The following is a 20,914-nucleotide window of genomic DNA, read 5'->3' on the forward strand; positions in this document are numbered from 1 at the left end:
TATCAAACTGGTAGCCCTTAGCATTAATCAGTACCCAAGAAGTAGCTCTTGGTTTCAAAAAGGTTGGTGACCCCTGGACTAGACTATTCAAAGGAAGTAAGAGTTGGAACATGGTTAAGGATTGAAGCTACTGGTTGAAACTACATCTTGGTGGCTGCATTTCTCAGCACGCCGTGTACTATTTCCAGCCCGTTCCACCCGGGTTGACGGGTGGCTTCTAACTGCAGTGTCACGGTGGTCCTTGTGTCCAAAGGAGAACTCTGGCCCCTCCTCTCTAGACATCGGACAAACACGGACCATCAGTACAAGAAAGGACAGAGCAGCCTGTACTTCTTCAGGAGACTGCACTCCTTCAACATCTGCAAAAAACTCCTGTGGATGTACTACCAGTCTGTGGTTGCCAGTGTTCTGTTCTACATGGTAGTGTGCTGGGGGGGCAGTATATCTAAGAAGGACAGCTCCAGACTTGAGAAACTGATCAGGCGGGCCGGTTCTACAATTGGAATGAAACTGGACTGGTGACGGTGGCAGAGAAGAGGACTGTTGACAAACTAGTGAGCATCCTGGATGATGCCAGTCACCCTCTGCATAGCGTTATCAGTACCCAGAGGAGCCTGTTCAGTGCTGGACTGCTTCATCCCAAGTGCAGGACTAATAGACTCAAAAACCCCTTTGTCCCACACGCCATTAGACTGTACAACTCCTCTCTGGGACGGGGGACGGGGGGTACTAGGATGACAGGGGATGCAAAACAATAACAGTGCAATACGTTTTCATAACATGGTCACTACTGCCTACTTTGTCTTGTTATATTCTTATTCTACTGTTATATTTGTATTCCCATTGTTGCTTTTTAGTTTTTATTCTTAGTGTAATATTTCTCTATTTTGTTTCCATTTAAACCCCCATTATTTACTTTTTACTTTTATTTAAATTGATCTCAACTCTGTACACTGCTGCTGGAATGTTAAATTTTCCTGAAGGAACTCTCCTGAAGGAATCAATAAAGTACTATCTATCTATCTATCTATCTATCTATCCACTGTATTCAGGGTTTTTGGGTACTTAAATTGGCCTCCCTCATATGGACGGCGGAGGAGGGTTCAATGTCGGGCGATTCGACTGCAAGGTTGATCGTCAAATCAGACTCTTACCAAATCGGATGGTCCAATAGTTGACTAGTCTAATTTGACTTCACTTTTGACTTTACTTTGATGCACTGCCATCAGAAGAGGGTGCCTCACACTTGGGGAACTTCATTAAAGGCAAAAAGCTAATTAAAGAGAATAAAAGTGACGTTGTCCTTCCTAAATGTAGCGATTCCAAAGTATTCTTTGGCCTGTATTCTTCTGCTGGTGCAAGTAATTAGTGTTTTTTTTTTTTTTAAGTATTAACTAATGCAACTGTGTCGTAACCATGAAACACTCTAACACGAGGACGACCTGGACAAAGTTTCTTACCTCCGTAGGGGAGAAGACAAGAGAACAGCTGACTGTCTGGTAAGCCTCTATCTCCACAACACTCACAACCTGATCACTCTTTCCTTGTAAAAACAAATAAAAGAGCTGTAAAATCAGAGTGAAAATGTTGTGACAAAGGAGTTTAGAATGGTGTGCATGCATACTTACTTGCAGAGCACTGGGGAAGCTTCAGGGTGAAATTTGGGTATTGCGACAGGTCGAAGGCTATCCGAGCCGGAGCTGACGAGTGGTTAGTCAGCTTAAACGGCACTGCTCTCTGACAGCCAAGATGGACGCCGTGGAACTGGAACATTGTCTAAGGGGTGGTGGATAGAGTAAGTCAACTTGGGCAATGTTTTCCAACCTTTAATGAGCCAATTTTACAATACAAAAATCTCTCTGCACACCATCAAAGAAAAATGTATGAATGGTAAAAAGTGAATACACCGGGTAATTACATCAGGTTTGCCATGCCAAATGATCCAATCTCATTCAAAGGCCTACTGAAATGAGATTCTCTTATTCAAACGGGGATAGCAGGTCCATTCTATGTGTCATACTTGATCTTTTCGCGATATTGTCATATTTCTGCTGAAAGGATTTAGTAGAGAACGTTGACGATAAAGTTTGCAACTTTTGGTGCTGATAAAAAAGCCTTGCTTATACCGGAACTCGCAGACGATGACGTCACATTGTTTTTAATGGGAGCCTCCAGCAGCAAGAGCTATTCGGACCGAGAAAACGACAATTTCACCATTAATTTGAGCGAGGATGAAAGATTTGTGGATGATGATATTGATAGCGAAGGACTTGAAACATTTTTTTTAAAAAGGCGATTGCATTGGGGCGGATTCAGATGTTTTTAGACACATTTTCAAGGATAATTCTGGGAAATCCCTTATCTTTCTATTGTGTTGCTAGTGTTTTAGTGAAATTAAATAGTACCTGATAGTCAGAGGAGTGTGTCCACGGGAAGTCACGGCAGATACAAGGACGGCGCAAACTCCACAGATCTCCGGTTAGAGGCGACTTTTTAACACAATTTTCTTACCGAAACCTGCCCGTTGACAAGTGGTTGGGAACCATGTTCGCTTGACCGTTCTGATCCATTGTAAAGCTTCGCCTCTGTGAATTTTAAACAAGGAATAACCGTGTGTTTGTGTGGCTAAAGGCTAAAGCTTCCCAACTCCATCTTTGTACTTTGACTTCTCCATTATTAATAGAACAAATTGCAAAACTTTCAGTAATACAGATGTCCAGAATACTGTTTAATTGCGCAAAGAAAAAAGACGACTTTTAGCCGCAAATGGTGCTGCACTAATATTTCCTGACAGTCCATGACGTCACGTGCACGCATCATCATTCCGCGACATTTTCAACAAGAAACTCTGTGGGAGATTTAAAATTGAAATTTAGTAAACTAAAAAGGCCGTATTGGCATGTGTTGCAATGTTAATATTTCATCATTGATATATAAACTATTAGACTGCGTGGTCGGTAGTAGTGGGTTTCAGTAGGCCTTTAAGTGTTTCATAAATATTTTTTATCTACTACAAATAATGTATTTTTGTTCATGTATTGATGCTAGTATTGTATATTGACGGACAGAACAATTAAATGCTCCTCCACTAGATGATGGTACTTTATGATCGCTCTTGGCACACTAAGGTGATGTGGCACAGTTGTTGGGAATCGCTGAACTCGAAGACAAATCTATTTAGGATAGACACATCATTTTAGTAGTAATATGATAACAAAATATAACAACAAATCTCGTCTGTAAAGGCCAGACTGTGTTTGATACTCTTACACAGATGGGCTGTGCCGTTATTGGGTGGACAAACTTGCAATTGACAGCAACAGACATCACATTCAGTTGTTGTTGTCACAGGTTTAAACCTTTGGGGGGCACACCAACGAAGTCGCAGCGAGATGTCAAGCGAAATCAAAGTAAAAATGTTGCATACATACAGTGTTCTTGCATGTGGAATTTATTCCAATCGTGCTTTTGCTCTAGTCAAATAGAACCAAGTTTCTACTTTGTCAATATCTGTATGAACTTGAAATAAACCATAAAATAGAGTTTATTTATTTATTTATTATTCTCTTTATTATTCTCCAAATACTTATATATGAGCAGTTTTCTTGAGGACACTTCCACATGGAATATTTTTGTGTTGTTGTCATGTGGGGGGTGTAATATGTGTAGCATTTTTTTTAACCCACTAAACACCTTAACTAGCTTTATTTGTTCTTTTTTTAAGCTAAAACTAATGATTATTTGAGTGGTTTTCTGTGAGATGTAAAAGTTATGTGTAGATGTTTGACAGTATGTGGTTGCTATGGGATATGCAGCATTTCAGATGAAGTACTGGCTGTCCAGAGTCGGGACCCAGGATCGGGTCGGGTCCTTTTTTTTTTTTTTCTTCTTTGTCATGAAAAAGGGACGTTTTTGTCATGAATGGGGAGTTTTTGTCGTAAGTGCACTATTTGTAGGTGTATATTGAGTTTTTTATGTTGTTTAATAAAAATATTTTTTATTTATTTATTTATTTTTTTAATAAAAAATTATTCTGCGGCCCGCTGGTTGGGGACCACTGCTGTATAGTATACAATGATGTCTGTTGTCAGTATGTTAATGCCATGCAGGAACATCAAGGGCTTGAAGCCTGGAATGAAAGTCATGGAGAGACAGGACCAAACTGACAGGTAAAAGAGAGTAACATAACGGTGGATATTTTACTAGAGTTTTTATTTTATTTAATTTATTTTTTTGGGAAGTGACACAGACTTCCCATTCGTCATGTTGCTGTAACCCAGCAATTAAATCTAAATAGGAAAGGGAAAATATTTTTTGGCACCTTTATCCAGATTCTACCTAAAAGCCTCATGAGCCTCGCCTACACATTTTCCACCGCTTGTCCTTCTCGTGGGATCACGCCATACATTAATTTATTAGTTGCAGCTAAAATGTTCTCTATTTCTGAATTACTCTCTATTGTAGAGATAAATACTTCCTGGAATAATGGTATATAAATTATATATGTGTAATTTATATTGTGCATTATAAAATATGTGCAATATACTATCCATATTCATAATATATTGTACTTACCACGCTGATTTCAACATCCGGAGGCTCCACCGATCCACCCACACGGAACTCAATGGACCTCATGTTTCTCACAGCTACCTGTAATAAATACATGTTCTTACTGTGTTGTATAGTATTTATACTCTGTTATTTTTCTTATGTTGACTTTTAATTTTTCTATTTAGAAATTACATTAGCCAAATATTATTTGTGAAGTTTTTACAGTTGTAGATTTAACCTTGAAATAAAGTTATTTCCAGTAACTTCTGGTATGAACCTAATCAGGAACAACATTTTTATTTCCGATGTGGGACACACACAATTGGCTTGAGAAGGGGGTGTGGCTTGAAGGGATTAGATGCATGTTTTGTAGTAATAATACATGGGAAAGAAATTGTCCGATATTATTGTTACGTCGGGGTCGCATGGTTTTGCGGTGGCCATTTCCCCAAGATGCAGAAGGACGTCCAGAATCAGCATATGGGTAAGAAGACGATTTATTCCAATAAGCAGGACAACAAGTACAAAAACTCAGACACTCGTCAAGTGTGGAGCCAAAAAAAACAGAATAATCGCCAAGGGTGAATAGCGTGAAAGTCTTACACTAGGAAAATACAAAAGCGTGGTGAAACAGGAACCAACGTAAATGTGGCAAAGAGCGAGCAAGACTGCCAGGCAGAGTGTTGCGTGAGGCAGAAAAAAAATAGCTCTCTGATTAGTGACCAGGAGCAGGTGAGCGTCTCGACCTTTAATCAGAGGCAGGTGACAAAAATCAGCACCCATGGCAACTAAGGCCCCTTTTACACTAAGCTGGAAAAGGTTATCCAGGGTAAATCCCACCTAGCCTTATCCGTGTCTACACATACAACAATGCTACAGTTTAAGACACCCTCCCGCGTCCGTCCGCCGGTGCAACGCGACCTACTACGCATGTGCAACAAAAAATGCGCGCATCATAGTAGGGCTGGGCGATATGGCCTTTTATTAATATCTCGATATTTTAAAACCATATCGCGATATACGATATATATTACGATATTTTGCCTTGGCCTTGAATGAACACTTGATGCATATAATCACAGCAGTATGATGATTCTATGTGTCTACATTAAAACATTCTTCTTTATACTGCATTAATATATGCTACTTTTAAACTTTCATGCAGAGAGTGAAATCACAACTAAGTCAATTGACCGAAAGTGTATTTATCAAAGTCATTAAGCAATGGCACAAACATTCAAGTCATTTCCAAAACAAAGTGAAAGATTGTCAGAGACTATTTAAGTGTCAAATAAAAATGAGCTGCATAATTGGAAATCCAATAGTATTCGTCCTTCACTATGTGGTAGGTTACTACGGACGTTAAGAAATTCTCTTCATTCTCTAGCAAGTAGACTTTTCAAATGATGCTACATATTAGCAGTAATGCTACTTTTTATAGCAATGCCTTTGTCCCACACTTGACAAATTACGGTTGTCTGTTTGACATATTCCCACTTGAAGCCGAACCACCGCCAGACGAAGGACCCCCTGCTGTTTTTATTGGGAATTAAGTCTTCTTTCATTTGTTACCAGATCCGCACCTTCTTTCTGTCGTATTACCACTCGTAGCCCAGTCGGCTACCTCTCTGCTGGGCGAGGGCGTATACGTATGTGACGTATGACGTGAAAGTATGTGACGTGTGTAAGTTTGTGCGCCTGCTTGTCTGTGAGACGGAGAGACAGGAAATAGTGAGAAGAGCCTGAAGTGTAATGCCCGCAGCTAAAAGCAACTACGTGATAACGTATACTCGAATATTACGATATAATCATTTTCTCTATCGCACAGAGACAAACCTGCGATTTATCGTATATATCGCCCAGCCCTACATCATAGTCATCTCTGACCTGGTAGTGTATCCTTACCCTGTGTTTCAATGTGGACTATTGTCACATTTCTTTCAACAGTAAATCTTGCTTGCCTCGCCATCAGCAGCTGTTAGACTATTGCAGTGAATGACACTTGAGCCATCATACATGAATCATATCTTTAAAGGACGTGTGAAAGTAAACAATGTGATGAAAAACATTTTACAACAACAGGACACTGGGCTTGTAGACTGAAATTAGCGATCGTACTTGATGGTCACAACCACTTCTTGGCTTCCCAATACTTATGGAGTACATAACTAGACGTTGAGTGATCGTTTGAAATATATGGCGGACAATAACTGACAGTCTGCTTTGCCAGTCCTAATGCATTCGCTATTTTTCGTAGTCTTCCCTTGTTCACGGGAGCCCGCATTGTCACTGTCTGTTTTGACAATTGGACAAAGTTTTTCACTGAGTAGAATCACAGCTGACCTGGACACTCGAAAGTTCTCTTGCCGTTCCTCTGACACAACACACTCGTTGACAAACATATCCCACCGGGCACCGTTCTTCCAGGACTTATCCAAAACAGTCACTCAACATTGCTATGTTGCGGTCTGAAATGTGTTGTATCCAAAATAGCTGCAATTGCCCGTTTCCTGCTCTTAAGGTATTTATGTGTGATTTGCAAAAGCCCCTGTACATGTACAAGAAGGAAAAACACGGACATGTCTGGATGACTTGCCTCCATCTTTCTAGTGGTTGCCGCCGAGTTACCAAACGGGTTGTTATGAAGGTGTCTGTGGCGCGTTCTTTCTGATGTCACTTCCTGTGGGGGACACTGTCTTTCTGGCCTCACTTCCTCTCCAAGCTCAGTTTGTAAACGATCGATTAGTCCATACAAAGCTAAGCGCCGGAGATTGAAGAAATAGACGGCACATTTACCCACGTAAAAAATTGTCTGAGAAGGGGGACCTTAATCGGTGATTTAGTGTGGCTGCAACGAGGCTTAGGCTAAATAATTATTTGTTTAGTGTAGACATAACCTGTAATGAAACAGAACTAACCAACAACTAAGGAAATACTAAACTAAACTCAACATGACCCGGGCAACGGATCATGACAGTTACTCCTCCCTTCTCCCCACCTTAAGGAACGGATTCCAGACATTTCGGGGAAACAAAAACCGAAAAACCCAAAGTCACGAGAGGGCGGAGGGAGAACTAGGCGGTGGGTCGCCTGGCCATATGTACTCGCAACCATCAGTAAAGAGTCAGATGGCGCCCAGGGACTGGCCACATTGGTGGCCGACGAGGAGGCGGATGTGAGGGACCATGGCGCATCAGCAGCTGTAATGTAATCGTCCATTCCCAGGTCCTGGGCCTAATGCAGAGGGAATCCATGAAACGGCAGACGAGAGGACCGTGTGCAGGTGTCTCATGGCCGCTTGTGCGAGAGGCAAGCGGGAGGCAATGATGATGCTGGAGCTGACGATGAGCCTGCCGAAGACGACGTGGGAAGACACGCTGAAGACAAAGTTGGCAGCGTCGTTGGAGGACTCGTTTAACACGAAAATGGTGGCATCGAGAAGGACTCGCTGAAGACGGAGATGACAGCGTCGTGTGAGGACCCGCTAAAGACGATGATAGCGGCGTCATGGAAAGGCCTGCCAAAGACGTCAATGGCAGCATTGTGGAAAGACCTGCTGAAGAGGACAATGGCGCCGTCGTGTGAAAGACCCACTGAAGACAATGATGGCGGCTTGACTGACGGCGTTTGCAGAGCTGGAGCAGAAGGAGGCTGGACTGACGAGCGGGGCATAGCACAAGCAGCGGGGGCCAAGCAGGAGGTAGAAGCCTGGCTGGGCACAGGACAGGGGGTGGAGGCCGCGCAAGAACTGGGCGCTTGGCTGGATGCAGCTGTGCCTGCCCAGTTGCACAGTTGCGAAGAGCGAGCAAGACTGCCAGGCAGAGTGTGGTGCGAGGCAGGTATAAATAGCTCTCTGATTAGTGACCAGGAGCAGATGAGTGTCCCGACCACTAATTAGAGAGAGTGTTACGGTTCACACTCCTGCCAGCGCCGCTCGTCCGTCTGTGCGCACATCGGGACACGGCCACGGGCGCAAACAGCCAGGAACGATCCACGTGCGTCTCCGCCCTGCAGCAGCCGTCAGCTGCGATCAATCACCGGCAATCTTCACACCTGACGGTAATGACGGAGCTGCCTTCATAAACCTGCCATCACTCGCCGCATTATAGCCTTCTGTACCTGACACTCCCCGTGTCTCCTGTGATCCCCTGTTGTTCCCCTTGCCTCCCGGACTGCCTTTTGGATTCTCGACCTCCCGCTTGGACACGTGCCTCCCCATGCCTCTCGTTTGCCCTGGACCCTCTGCTTGCCCAACGGACTTCCGCGTTCTCTCTTCACAACTTTTTGGTAACACAAACCTAAGTTAAATTCTACACATAGTCTGTCACCAATTCCCTTTTGAATCTAGTTCACACTCCATTTCCTTAGTATATTTTCTATTTTTTGATTATTATTATATATATGTGGTTAATATATATATTTTTATATATATATATATATATATATATATATATATATAAATAAATCTTTGGACATTACTGCCACCTGGTGTTAGTCTGCCGTCATCTCCCCTCTTAGTAAAATACAACAAGCAGGTGACAAAAATCAGCACCCATGGCAACTAAGAACAGAAACAAGAGTGCTGAAACAGAACTAACCAACAACTAAAAAAATACTAAACTAAAAAAAACATGACCCTGGCAATGTATCATGACAATATATATGTATATATATATATATATATATATATATATTTTTTTTTTTTTTTTTATTTACAAAATAACATACTCAACAGTGTAAAAATACTGAATCTATTTTTCAAGATTGCATGATGATTAATAGAGTCCTGTTTACTTCATATGCCCTGGCTGAGGATCAAACCATCTTCCTGTTCAACAAAAAAGAAGATTATGAGCCATCGCGCCATCATGGATCAACGGAAATAAGGTGTAATCCATCCATCCATCCATCCATCCATTTTCTACCGCTTATTCCCTTTTAGGGGTCGCGGGGGGCGCTGGCGCCTATCTCAGCTACAATCGGGCGGAAGGCGGGGTACACCCTGGACAAGTCGCCACCTCATCACAGGGCCAACACAGATAGACAGACAACATTCACACTCACATTCACACACTAGGGCCAATTTAGTGTTGCCAATCAACCTATCCCCAGGTGCATGTCTTTGGAGGTGGGAGGAAGCCGGAGTACCCGGAGGGAACCCACGCATTCACGGGGAGAACATGCAAACTCCACACAGAAAGATCCCGAGCCTGGATTTGAACCCAGGACTGCAGGAACTTCGGATTGTGAGGCAGACGCACTAATATGTTTTCTTATTCTCTTAACGGTGATAGCTGGTGTGATTATTTTAACAACATAGCCACCCTCAAATGAAGCACAAGCCCCCTATTGTTTTGATTTTTTTATTCTGCTAGTAGTGTGTAGCCTGCCTGGTCCAGCCCCTGCTTCCGTTCTGCCCGGGGCTTGAACCCGAGTCCTCCAAATGCGAGTGCAAGAACGCCAAAACTGCCTTTTGAAAAAATGAAGGGTGACAAGTTCCTTCTGTTCTCCCCCCAAATTCCATTCCTGGCCTTTATTATCCTTTGTAATGTTCTAATGCAGGCCATTTTATTGTTATTTTTGCAAAAATATATGTAGGCAAACTGAGAAACAAGCTTCCTAGCAAAAGTGGCCCCCGGACACCAATGTCTTACCTCGACGCGCGTGTCGAACTTCATGACAGAGTCGGGGTTGAAGTGGATCTTCAGGACAGCCTTTCCCCGACTCGGCAACACACCCTCGTATGGGCTCACTACCATGCACGGCAAAGGACACACATCAAGAACCTGCAAACAAAGAAATATTTTGTTGTCTGAATCTATAAACAAAAACTACACGACAACCAATTGCAGTGCACCTACTCGATAGTATGCATGGTTTTGTCCATTATTGTGTAACACGGCAGTTCGGATAGAAGGCATATTGAGGGGAACCGATTCAAACATCAGGCGATCCTCTGCTAGCTCAATGCTTGTGCTTCCAACCTAAGGGGACACAATTCATGGAAATTCTCAATTTAGATTATGTCACATATTGTATTTACACAGGAAAAAGTATCGACACTAGATGCAGTTCTTAAAATGATTAAAGCACCACTATGGGGCTGTATAGCTCGGTTGGTAGAACGGCCGTGCCAGCAACTTGAGAGTTGCAGGTTCAATCCCTGCTTCCGCCATCCTAGTCACTGCCGTTGTGCCCTTGGGCAAGACACTTTACCCACCTGCTTCCAGTGCCACCCACACTGGTTTAAATGTAAAAATTAGATATTGGGTTTCACTATGTAAAGTGCTTTGAGTCACTAGAGAAAAAGCGCTATATAAATATAATTCACTTCACTTCACTATGGATTGGACTCTCACATTATTAACCGTATCCACTTGGCATCCATTGCACCGGTCACCCAGGGAGGGGTTATCTAAGCCGCAGATATCATTGTGGCTTGCGCAGACCTTTGAGGCATTTGTGATTAAAGGCTATATAAGTAAACTTTGATTGATTGATAAATAAATGATACATAATAAATTACATAATTATTTAAAAAAACAAAACCCAATGAAAACAATTAAGAAAGTGTTGTATTAAATATTTAATAATATAAATACAAATATTTAATTAAAATGTTCTGAAACTAAATGTAATATATTAGCCCTGTCTTGGTTTAACTCTTATCTTACTGATAGGATGCAGTGTGTCTCCCATAACAATGTGACCTCGGACTACGTTAAGGTAACGTGTGGAGTTTCCCAGGGTTCGGTCCTTGGCTCTGCACTCTTTAGCATCTACATTCTGCTGCTAGGTGACATCATACGCAAATACGGTATTAGATTTCACTGTTATGCTGATGACACCCAACTCTACATGCCCCTAAAGCTGACCAACACGCCGGATTGTAGTCAGCTGGAGGCGTGTCTTAATGAAATTAAACAATGGATGTCCGCTAACTTTTTGCAACTCAACGCCAAAAAAACGGAAATGCTGATTATCGGTCCTGCTAGACACCGAACTCTATTTAATAATACAACTCTAACATTTGACAACCAAACAATTAAACAAGGCGACACGGTAAAGAATCTGGGTATTATCTTCGACCCAACTCTCTCCTTTGAGGCACACATTAAAAGCGTTACTAAAACGGCCTTCTTTCATCTCCGTAATATCGCTAAAATTCGCTCCATTCTGTCCACTAAAGACGCTGAGATCATTATCCATGCGTTTGTTACGTCTCGCCTCGACTACTGTAACGTATTATTTTCGGGTCTCCCCATGTCTAGCATTAAAAGATTACAGTTGGTACAAAATGCGGCTGCTAGACTTTTGACAAGAACAAGAAAGTTTGATCACATTACGCCTGTACTGGCTCACCTGCACTGGCTTCCTGTGCACTTAAAATGTGACTTTAAGGTTTTACTACTTACGTATAAAATACTACACGGTCTAGCTCCATCCTATCTTGCCGATTGTATTGTACCATATGTCCCGGCAAGAAATCTGCGTTCAAAGGACTCCGGCTTATTAGTTATTCCCAAAGCCCAAAAAAAGTCTGCGGGCTATAGAGCGTTTTCCGTTCAGGCTCCAGTACTCTGGAATGCCCTCCCGGTAACAGTTCGAGATACCACCTCAGTAGAAGCATTTAAGTCTCACCTTAAAACTCATTTGTATACTCTAGCCTTTAAATAGACTCCCTTTTTAGACCAGTTGATCTGCCGTTTCTTTTCTTTTTCTTCTATGTCCCACTCTCCCTTGAGGAGGGGGTCCGGTCCGGTGGCCATGTACTGCTTGCCTGTGTATCGGCTGGGGACATCTCTGCGCTGCTGATCCGCCTCCGCTTGGGATGGTTTCCTGCTGGCTCCGCTGTAAACGGGACTCTCGCTGCTGTGTTGGATCCGCTTTGGACTGGACTCTCGCGACTGTGTTGGATCCATTGTGGATTGAACTTTCACAGTATCATGTTAGACCCGCTCGACATCCATTGCTTTCCTCCTCTCCAAGGTTCTCATAGTCATCATTGTCACCGATGTCCCACTGGGTGTGAGTTTTCCTTGCCCTTATGTGGGCCTACCCAGGATGTCATGGTGATTTGTGCAGCCCTTTGAGACACTAGTGATTTAGGGCTATATAAGTAAACATTGATTGATTGATTGATATGTAACATTGAATATTAAATTACATAAATTATAACCGATCCATTTTCTACCAATTGTCCCTCTGTGGGTTGCGGGAGTGCTGGAGCCTATCCCTAACACAGATAGATAATAAATTTAAAGTATTTTTCAATATATTTTAATATCGTTTTGAGAGACACATCCTTTGCAGAGGAACTCATGTTAAATAAATGTATGCATTTTTGTCTAGAATATTTGTCCAGATTTTGAGGACACCTTGTACTGGGGTATTTTAAACACATATAATTGGTGACTGCGGAAGTTTCCTCACGGACTGCCTTTTTTGCAGAAACCCTGTCCCAGACTGATTGATTTCAAGAAATCAATCAAAAACATTCTCAAACCAGTCAACGCCCAAATTTCAAAGAACTGCATTGTAAATTGTTTACAGCATCATGTTCTTCGTTTCTATCCTTGGTCAAGCATATGGTCCTCTTTTAGAATAAGCGCAATATTTTACATACATTGGGGGCAAAAAAGTATTTAGTCAGCCACTGATTGTGAAAGTTCTCCCACTTAAAATGATGACAGAGGTCTGTAATTTTCATCATAGGTACACTTCAACTGTGAGAGACAGAATGTGAAAAAAAATCCAGGAATTCACATTGTAGGAATTTTTAAGAATGTATTTGTAAATTATAGTGGAAAATAAGTATTTGGTCAACCATTCAAAGCTCTCACTGATGGAAGGAGGTTTTGGCTCAAAATCTCACGATACATGGCCCCATTCATTCTTTCCTTAACACGGATCAATCGTCCTGTCCCCTTAGCAGAAAAACAGCCCCAAAGCATGATGTTTCCACCCCCATGCTTCACAGTAGGTGTGGTGTTCTTGGGATGCAACTCAGTATTCTTCTTCCTCCAAACACGACGAGTTGAGTTTATACCAAAAAGTTCTATTTTGGTTTCATCTGACCACATGACATTCTCCCAATCCTCTGCTGTATCATCCATGTATCCATTTTGGGATAAACTCAACTCGTCGTGTTTGGAGGAAGAAGAATACTGAGTTGCATCCCAACAATACCATACCTACTGTGAAGCATGGGGGTGGAAACATCATGTTTCGGGGCTGTTTTTCTGCTAAGGGGACAGGACGATTGATCCGTGTTAAGGAAAGAATGAATGGGGCCATGTATCGTGAGATTTTGAGCCAAAACCTCCTTCCATCAGTGAGAGATTTGAATGGTTGACCAAATACTTATTTTCCACCATAATTTACAAATAAATTCTATAAAATTCCTACAATGTGAATTCCTGGATTTTTTTTTCACATTCTGTCTCTCACAGTTGAAGTGTACCTATGATGAAAATTAAAGACCTCTGTCATCATTTTAAGTGGGAGAACTTGTGGCTGACTAAATACTTTTTTGCTCCACTGTATGTTGGCCATGAAATTAAGTACAACAATTAAGTAAATACATTGAGCACATGATCATGATGAAACTAGTCATTTGAGACCTTAGCAATGCAGTGAAGGCGTTGAACGTTTCCATCCAGGACATAGAGATCAAAGTCTCCTTCCTGAGGGGACGAGTAAGAGGCGTGCCACACCACCTCGCATTCTAGTTCCCTGTATGCCTCCACTGTACCTGGTGGAGAGAGATAGACTGGGTATAGTCCACTTAAATCCAACACAATAAGGTAAAAGTGATACAAAAGGCGTGGTGATTGCGCATGTATAAAAATTTTGGAACCTGTGGCTGGTCGAATGGAGAAGAGGATGCCGCTTTCAGGAACAACCGGGCACCAAGTAAATTCAGCCACCTGGTTCCGTGGGTTTCGAAGGGTAATCCAACTCCTGTAGCCTGATGATGCCAGCAGGTTGCGAGTGGGACTGAGAATCAGCAATTGGGTGGACAGTTCCAAATAATTTCGGACAACTACGGCCTTGACCAGAATCTGTCCAGGATGTTGCTGATTCACTTTATAAGACACAGGTCTGGAGATGAAAACAATTAAATACATAAATATACAGTGGATCCTTAAATATAGTCAATTGCTACATGTTTGCAGCTTGACTATATCGCAGATTTTTTTTTTAAGTACTTTTTTTTTTTTTTTACTTTTAATAAAAGCATATTCTATGTGTTTTTGGCCTTAATTAAGTGTTAAAATAATCTATATTACCGTGCTGTGATGATCGATAAAGACATTCACCAAATGGGAATTCTATTTACGGGTTAAGCGTGAACAATGCTAAAAACAACAGGTGGCTAATGGTGAAATTATCAATAGACGTGAAGAGAATGACCTAACAAGAAGTGAGCAAGTTACATCGAGTTGCCTGCATAGCGGCCATCACCCCGACCTGCAAAAGTGGCTTGAAAAGATCAGCAGAGCGGTGGACACCACCTGCAGAAAGTATGGCCTAGGCAAGGAAACCACGGAACACATGCCCCTTCGACTGACCACTCATCCACTATAGACCAAAGAAAGAGACCCCCTCCCCATTTAGCAGTCTCCTTCCCGAAAGAGTCATTTGGAAAAGTTGACAGAAGGCAACAGATCTGCTGCATGTCTACCAACCCGGGAAACTTGCAGCCTAGGTTTCACCCAGTTTAACCAATGTGTTGCTCAATAACAACACACAACCACAACCATCTGGACTCGCTAGTCTTGGAGGTTGTACATTCAGTTGTTTAATTTTGTAGAAAAAAAAGCAGACAATAGACATGACACAAAACTGAAGTCATTTCAAATGGCAACTTTCTGGCTTTAAGAAACACAAAGAAATCAAGAATAAAAATGTTGATAGGAACAGTTTTATTTTTTAGATCAAACAGTGATTATAGGGAATCACTCAATTCTGAGGAACCATTTATGGAACTGTGAAAAACAAACACAAAACACTCCAACACACCACTATTAGTATGCTGCACCACTTCTGGCTTTCATTCTGAGGCAAGTGACAAACAGTTCTCTTCGATAATCTCGCTCTAATTTTCTCTGATTGCTGTTGTCAGATCAGCTTTGCAAGTTGGAGTTTTGTCATTGAGCATTTTCTTCAATTTCCACCACAGATTTTTAATTAGATTGAAATCCAAATATATGCAAGCAGGGCCATGACATTGACTTAATGTATCTTTCTTCCAAGAAAGTCTTCAATTTCTGCTCTGTATGGCAATATACACTCTCGTATTGAACATCGATGTCGTCATCCCCAAACATCCTAATAATATTAAACCTGTCTGTGGTTGCCAGTGTTCTGTTCTACATGGTAGTATGCTGGGGGGGCAGTACATCTAAGAAGGACAGCTCCAGACTTGAGAAACTGATCAGGCGGGCCGGTTCTACAATGGGAATGAAACTGGACTCACTGGTGACGGTGGCAGAGAAGAGGATTGTTGACAAACTAGTGAGCATCCTGGATGATGCCAGTCACCCTCTGCATAGCGTTATCAGTAGCCAGAGGAGCCTGTTCAGTGCTAGACTGCTTCATCCCAAGTGCAGGACTAATAGACTCAAGAACTCCTTTGTCCCACACGCCATTAGACTGTACAACTCCTCTCTGGGACGGGGGCCGGGGGGTATTAGGATGACATGGGATGCAAAACATTAACAGTGCAATACGTTTTTATAACATGGTCACTACTGCCTACTTTGTCTTGTTATATTCTTATTTTACTGTTATATTGTTATTCCCATTGTTTTTATTCTTTTTGTAATATTTCTCTATTTTGTTTCCTTTTAAACCCCCATTATTTACTTTTTTTTTTTTTAAATTGATCTCAACTCTGTACACTGCTGCTGGAATTTTAATTTTCCTGAAGGAACTCTCCTGAAGGAATCAATAAAGTACTATCTATCTATCCATCTAATATATACATAACAGAAACAAACTATATATATATATATATATATATATATATATACATATATATATATATATATATATATATATACACACACACACACACACACACACATGTTATTACACCCAAAATGTCAATGTAAACTTGTAGTTATTAAAGATGTAATGACAGCCATCTCTTAAGTGCCATTACCGGACTCGCAGCCCCATATCATCAATAACTGTGGAAATGTGCACCTTTTTTTCAAGCTGTCGTCTTCACAAATCTCATTGGAACAGCACAATAAAAAGTTCCGGCATCATTACCTTGCCAAATGCAGATTTGCAATTGATCATTGAATATGACTTCCATCCAGTCATCCATAGTCCACAATTGCTTTTTCTTAGCCCATTGTAACCTTGTTTTTTATGTTCAGTTGTTAGTGATGGCTTTTGTTTAACTTTTCTGTGTTTGAATCCCATTTTTTTTAGGCGGTTTCTTGCAGTTCGGTCACAGGCGGTGACTCCAGTTTCCACCCATTTGTTTTGGTGTACAGTTTCTGTTTTCAAGACATTTCTTTAAATATTCTGTCTTGACACTTTGATGTTTTCCTTGGTCTACCAGTATTCTGGCCTTTTACAACCTTTTCATGTTTTGTGTACAGTACTTAGTCTAGACTTTAGACACAGCAGACTAAATAATCAATATTGTTTACAACATTGCGTTATTATTTACCTTCTTGAAGAAATTTGATAATCTTCTTTGTTGTTTCAATTAACATATCTCGTGTTGGAGCAATGATTCATGTCAACCCATCTGGCGCAACAGCTCTCCAAGGTGTAAACACTACTTATTAACCGCAAATTAATAAACACATTAAATGGGATGCAGGTGTTAGCTTTGGAAATTAAAATTTACATGGGTAATCCTTGGTGTTTTTTTCAGAATTCAGTGATTCCATAATTTGATCTAAAAATTAATGTTACAATACTGTTTTTATTCTTGATTTGTTCTAGTGTTTCTTAAAGCCAGAAAGTTGCCATTTGAAATTACTGTATTTTTGTGTCATGTCTGTGTATCTGCTTTTATTCAACCAAATTAAACATCTGGATGAAAATCGTCCAAGTCTGGTGATTTCATCATTTATTATAGGTTGTTCTTACTCACCTTTGCATCAAATACTTATTTAGTTCAATCCAATACAAATACATTAAAATCTTATATTGTTTTTTTTATATTTGGTCTTTCTTTGTTACAATAATGCTATCATCAAAAATGATGTACACTTCATATCCTTTTTGTCAGGGCGTAAACTTAAAAATTCAGCACGAGATCAAATACTAATTTGTCTACTGTGCGTTCAAAAGATACCCAAAAAATGTTATTTCTAACAACCATACTGGTTTGCTTAGAATGAATGGAGACACAAAACTTTTTCTTCTTCCTCAAACCTGCAGAAATCACCCAGCCGGTGACTTTGAAAGGTCAGAGGTATTTGGTTCTGGGATCCTGGTGGTAGCACGTGAGACAATGGGGACAATCCTTGCAGCTCAGGGCAGTCCACCTCTAACTGGACCCTCACAAACACTGACAGGTGATTGGTCAGCTCCAGGTTCTGCACACACACCGACTCCACACACACCTCACCAAAGTCCACGAATAATGGAGCTTGTCATAATATGAGAGAGGACACAGAAATATGTAAAACACATACAACTCTGATTACATCCTCACCATTAAAAGGTGCAAAACATACCAATGACAACTTGATAAAGCTGCTGAGCTGTCAAAGTCCTGTCACAGTCTGCCACCTCCTGGCTGGTAGCTGGAACTGCATGCAACTGGTCTGACACCTTGATGGGAGATACAATATTTATAACAGTACAAGGACAACCAGAATAATCTTACTGCCATTTCTACATCCGTATTCGCTTTATGGCACTTATTTAAATATAAATATTGTCACAAATTTAACATAACATTATGCAGTCTATAGATCATACATTTACATCAGCATTTAAATACAATTCAGTTCTTCTTTGTTCTATGCTTTCACCTTCCAAAAATGTTCCGTGTGAACAGGTGCAGTATGCTTTACTCAGTGACAAATAAAATAAAATGCTAAATACACCCAATCTAGAAATGTCATGTTGAGTATTTTGTTTATCCATCCATCCATTTCCTACCGCGTATTCCCTTTGGGGTCGCCGGTGCCTATCTCAGCTACAATCGGGCGGGAGGGGGAATACACCCTGGACAAGTCGCCACCTCATCGCAGGTCCAACACAGATAGACAGACAACATTCACACACTAGGGCCAATTTAGTGTTGCCAATCAACCTATCCCCAGGTGCATGTCTTTAGAGGTGGGAGGAAGCCGGAGTACCCGGAGGGAACCCACGCATTCACGGGGAGAACATGCAAACTCCACACAGAAAGATCCCCAGCCCGGGATTGAACCCTGACTACCCAGGACCTTCGTATTGTGAGGCAGACGCACTAACCCCTCTTCCACCGTGAAGCCCATATTTTGTTCAATGACCTTAAATTACATTGCAAGACACCCAACTGTATAAAGACCCATGCCGTACCATTGACAAGCTTCTACACCAGGGTTGTAGGGACATATTTATTTGACCTCAACAAATTATAACAATACCAATAATTCCTTATTATTGAGATATTTTCTCTACGCTGCTGATCCGCCTCCGCTTGAGATGGTTTCCTGTGGACGGGACTCTCGCTGCTGTCTTGGATCCGCTTGAACTGAACTCTCGCGACTGTGTTGGAGCCACTATGGATTGAACTTTCACAGTATCATGTTAGACCCGCTCGACATCCATTGCTTTCGGTCCCCTAGAGGGGGGGTGTTGCCCACTTCTGAGGTCCTCTCCAAGGTTTCTCATAGTCAGCATTGTCACTGGCGTCCCACTGGATGTGAATTCTCCCTGCCCACTGGGTGTGAGTTTTCCTTGCCCTTTTGTGGGTTCTTCCAAGGATGTCGTAGTCGTAATGGTTTGTACAGTCCTTTGAGACATTTGTGATTTAGGGCCATATAAATAAACATTGATTGATTGATTGATTGATATTTAAAATAAGGTGCAACCTGTTTACGTTGGTACCATCTATGTCAACACCTTGACTATGTAGACCAATTCATCAAGTCCTGGTCCATAGCATTTTTCAAAAATGTGCACGCTTACGTTGACCTAAAACATATATGGTTAACAGTTTTTGTCAACATAAAATAAGAGAATCGAAATTGTCATTTCTATTAAACATTGTAGTATTGTTAACTTGCACACAGTCACTTCCTGTTCAGTGTAAAGCAATGCAGTATTTACCTGGATTCTACCAGAGTAACTATAAAAACACATTTTTGGAGATGGCGTGGTTCGCCTGTTAGAGCAGCTGTGCCAGCAACATAAGAGTTCGTAGTTCGATCCCCAGCTTCCGCCATCCTAGCCATGTCCATTGTGTCCTTGAGCAAGACACTTCAACCTTGCTCTTGATGGGTAGTGATTAGGGCCTTGCAGAGCAGCTCCCGCCATCAGTGTGTGAATTTGTGTGTGAATGGGTGAACGTGGAAATAGTGTCAAAGTGCTTTGAGTACCTTAAAGGTAGAAATGCTCCATACCAGTGGTTCTTAACCTGGGTTCGATCGAACCCTTGGGGTTCGGTGAGTTAGCCTCAGGGGTCCGGCGGAGGTCAAAACACACCCGACTCATCGTGTAAATATAAACTTCTCCCTATCGGCATATTACGGGTACGGCAACAGCTGACTGATTTGCAGGTGTGTAATTTGTTGTGAGTTTATGCACTGTGCTGGTTTTCATGTTTGCATTTTGTGCACCAGTAAAAAAACATGGTAACACTTTAGTATGGGGAACATATTCACCATTAATTAGTTGCTTATTAACGTGCAAATTAGTAACATATTGGCTCTTAACTAATCATTATTTATTACTTATTGATGCCTTATTTGGCATGGACTTATTATAACTCTAACCCTAACCCTAACCAAATAACTCTAAGTTAAGTATATATTACTTAGAATATGTTCTCCATACTAAAGTGTTACCAAAAACGTATAACTTTGTTTTGAATTTGAAAAAAACAAAAAAACATTTTATTTTTCACTAAAGAAGGGTTCGGTGAATGTGCATATGTAATTGGTGGGGTTCGGTACCTCGAACAAAATTAAGAACCACTGCTCTTTACATTTTACATTTTTTTTTTTTCACTAAAGAAGGGTTCGGTGAATATGCATATGTAATTGGTGGGGTCCGGTACCTCGAAAAAAAAAATCAAATAAAATAAAATTAAGAACCACTGCTCTTTACATTGGGCTTCACGGTGGCAGAGGGGTTAGTGCGTTTGCCTCACAATACGAAGGTCCTGCAG

General features: G+C 41.3%; 1 protein-coding gene across 1 annotated transcript in view; it reads right to left on the reverse strand.

Annotated features, from left to right (window-relative positions):
- LOC133554616 (cilia- and flagella-associated protein 47-like) overlaps positions 1-20,914 on the reverse strand; it is a 163,171-nt gene that overhangs the window by 122,248 nt on the left and 20,009 nt on the right. Inside the window, exons 14-22 of the mRNA XM_061903567.1 lie at positions 18,267-18,363; positions 17,962-18,178; positions 14,414-14,658; positions 14,178-14,308; positions 10,416-10,538; positions 10,209-10,340; positions 4,576-4,653; positions 1,625-1,776; positions 1,461-1,536 (exon numbers count right to left, since the gene is read on the reverse strand). Of these exons, the coding sequence (XP_061759551.1) occupies positions 1,461-1,536; positions 1,625-1,776; positions 4,576-4,653; positions 10,209-10,340; positions 10,416-10,538; positions 14,178-14,308; positions 14,414-14,658; positions 17,962-18,178; positions 18,267-18,363 (1,251 nt within the window). The remainder of the gene's footprint in view (positions 1-1,460; positions 1,537-1,624; positions 1,777-4,575; positions 4,654-10,208; positions 10,341-10,415; positions 10,539-14,177; positions 14,309-14,413; positions 14,659-17,961; positions 18,179-18,266; positions 18,364-20,914) is intronic.

The sequence above is a fragment of the Nerophis ophidion genome, linkage group LG06, assembly GCF_033978795.1.
Source record: "Nerophis ophidion isolate RoL-2023_Sa linkage group LG06, RoL_Noph_v1.0, whole genome shotgun sequence".
NCBI lineage: Eukaryota > Metazoa > Chordata > Actinopteri > Syngnathiformes > Syngnathidae > Nerophis > Nerophis ophidion.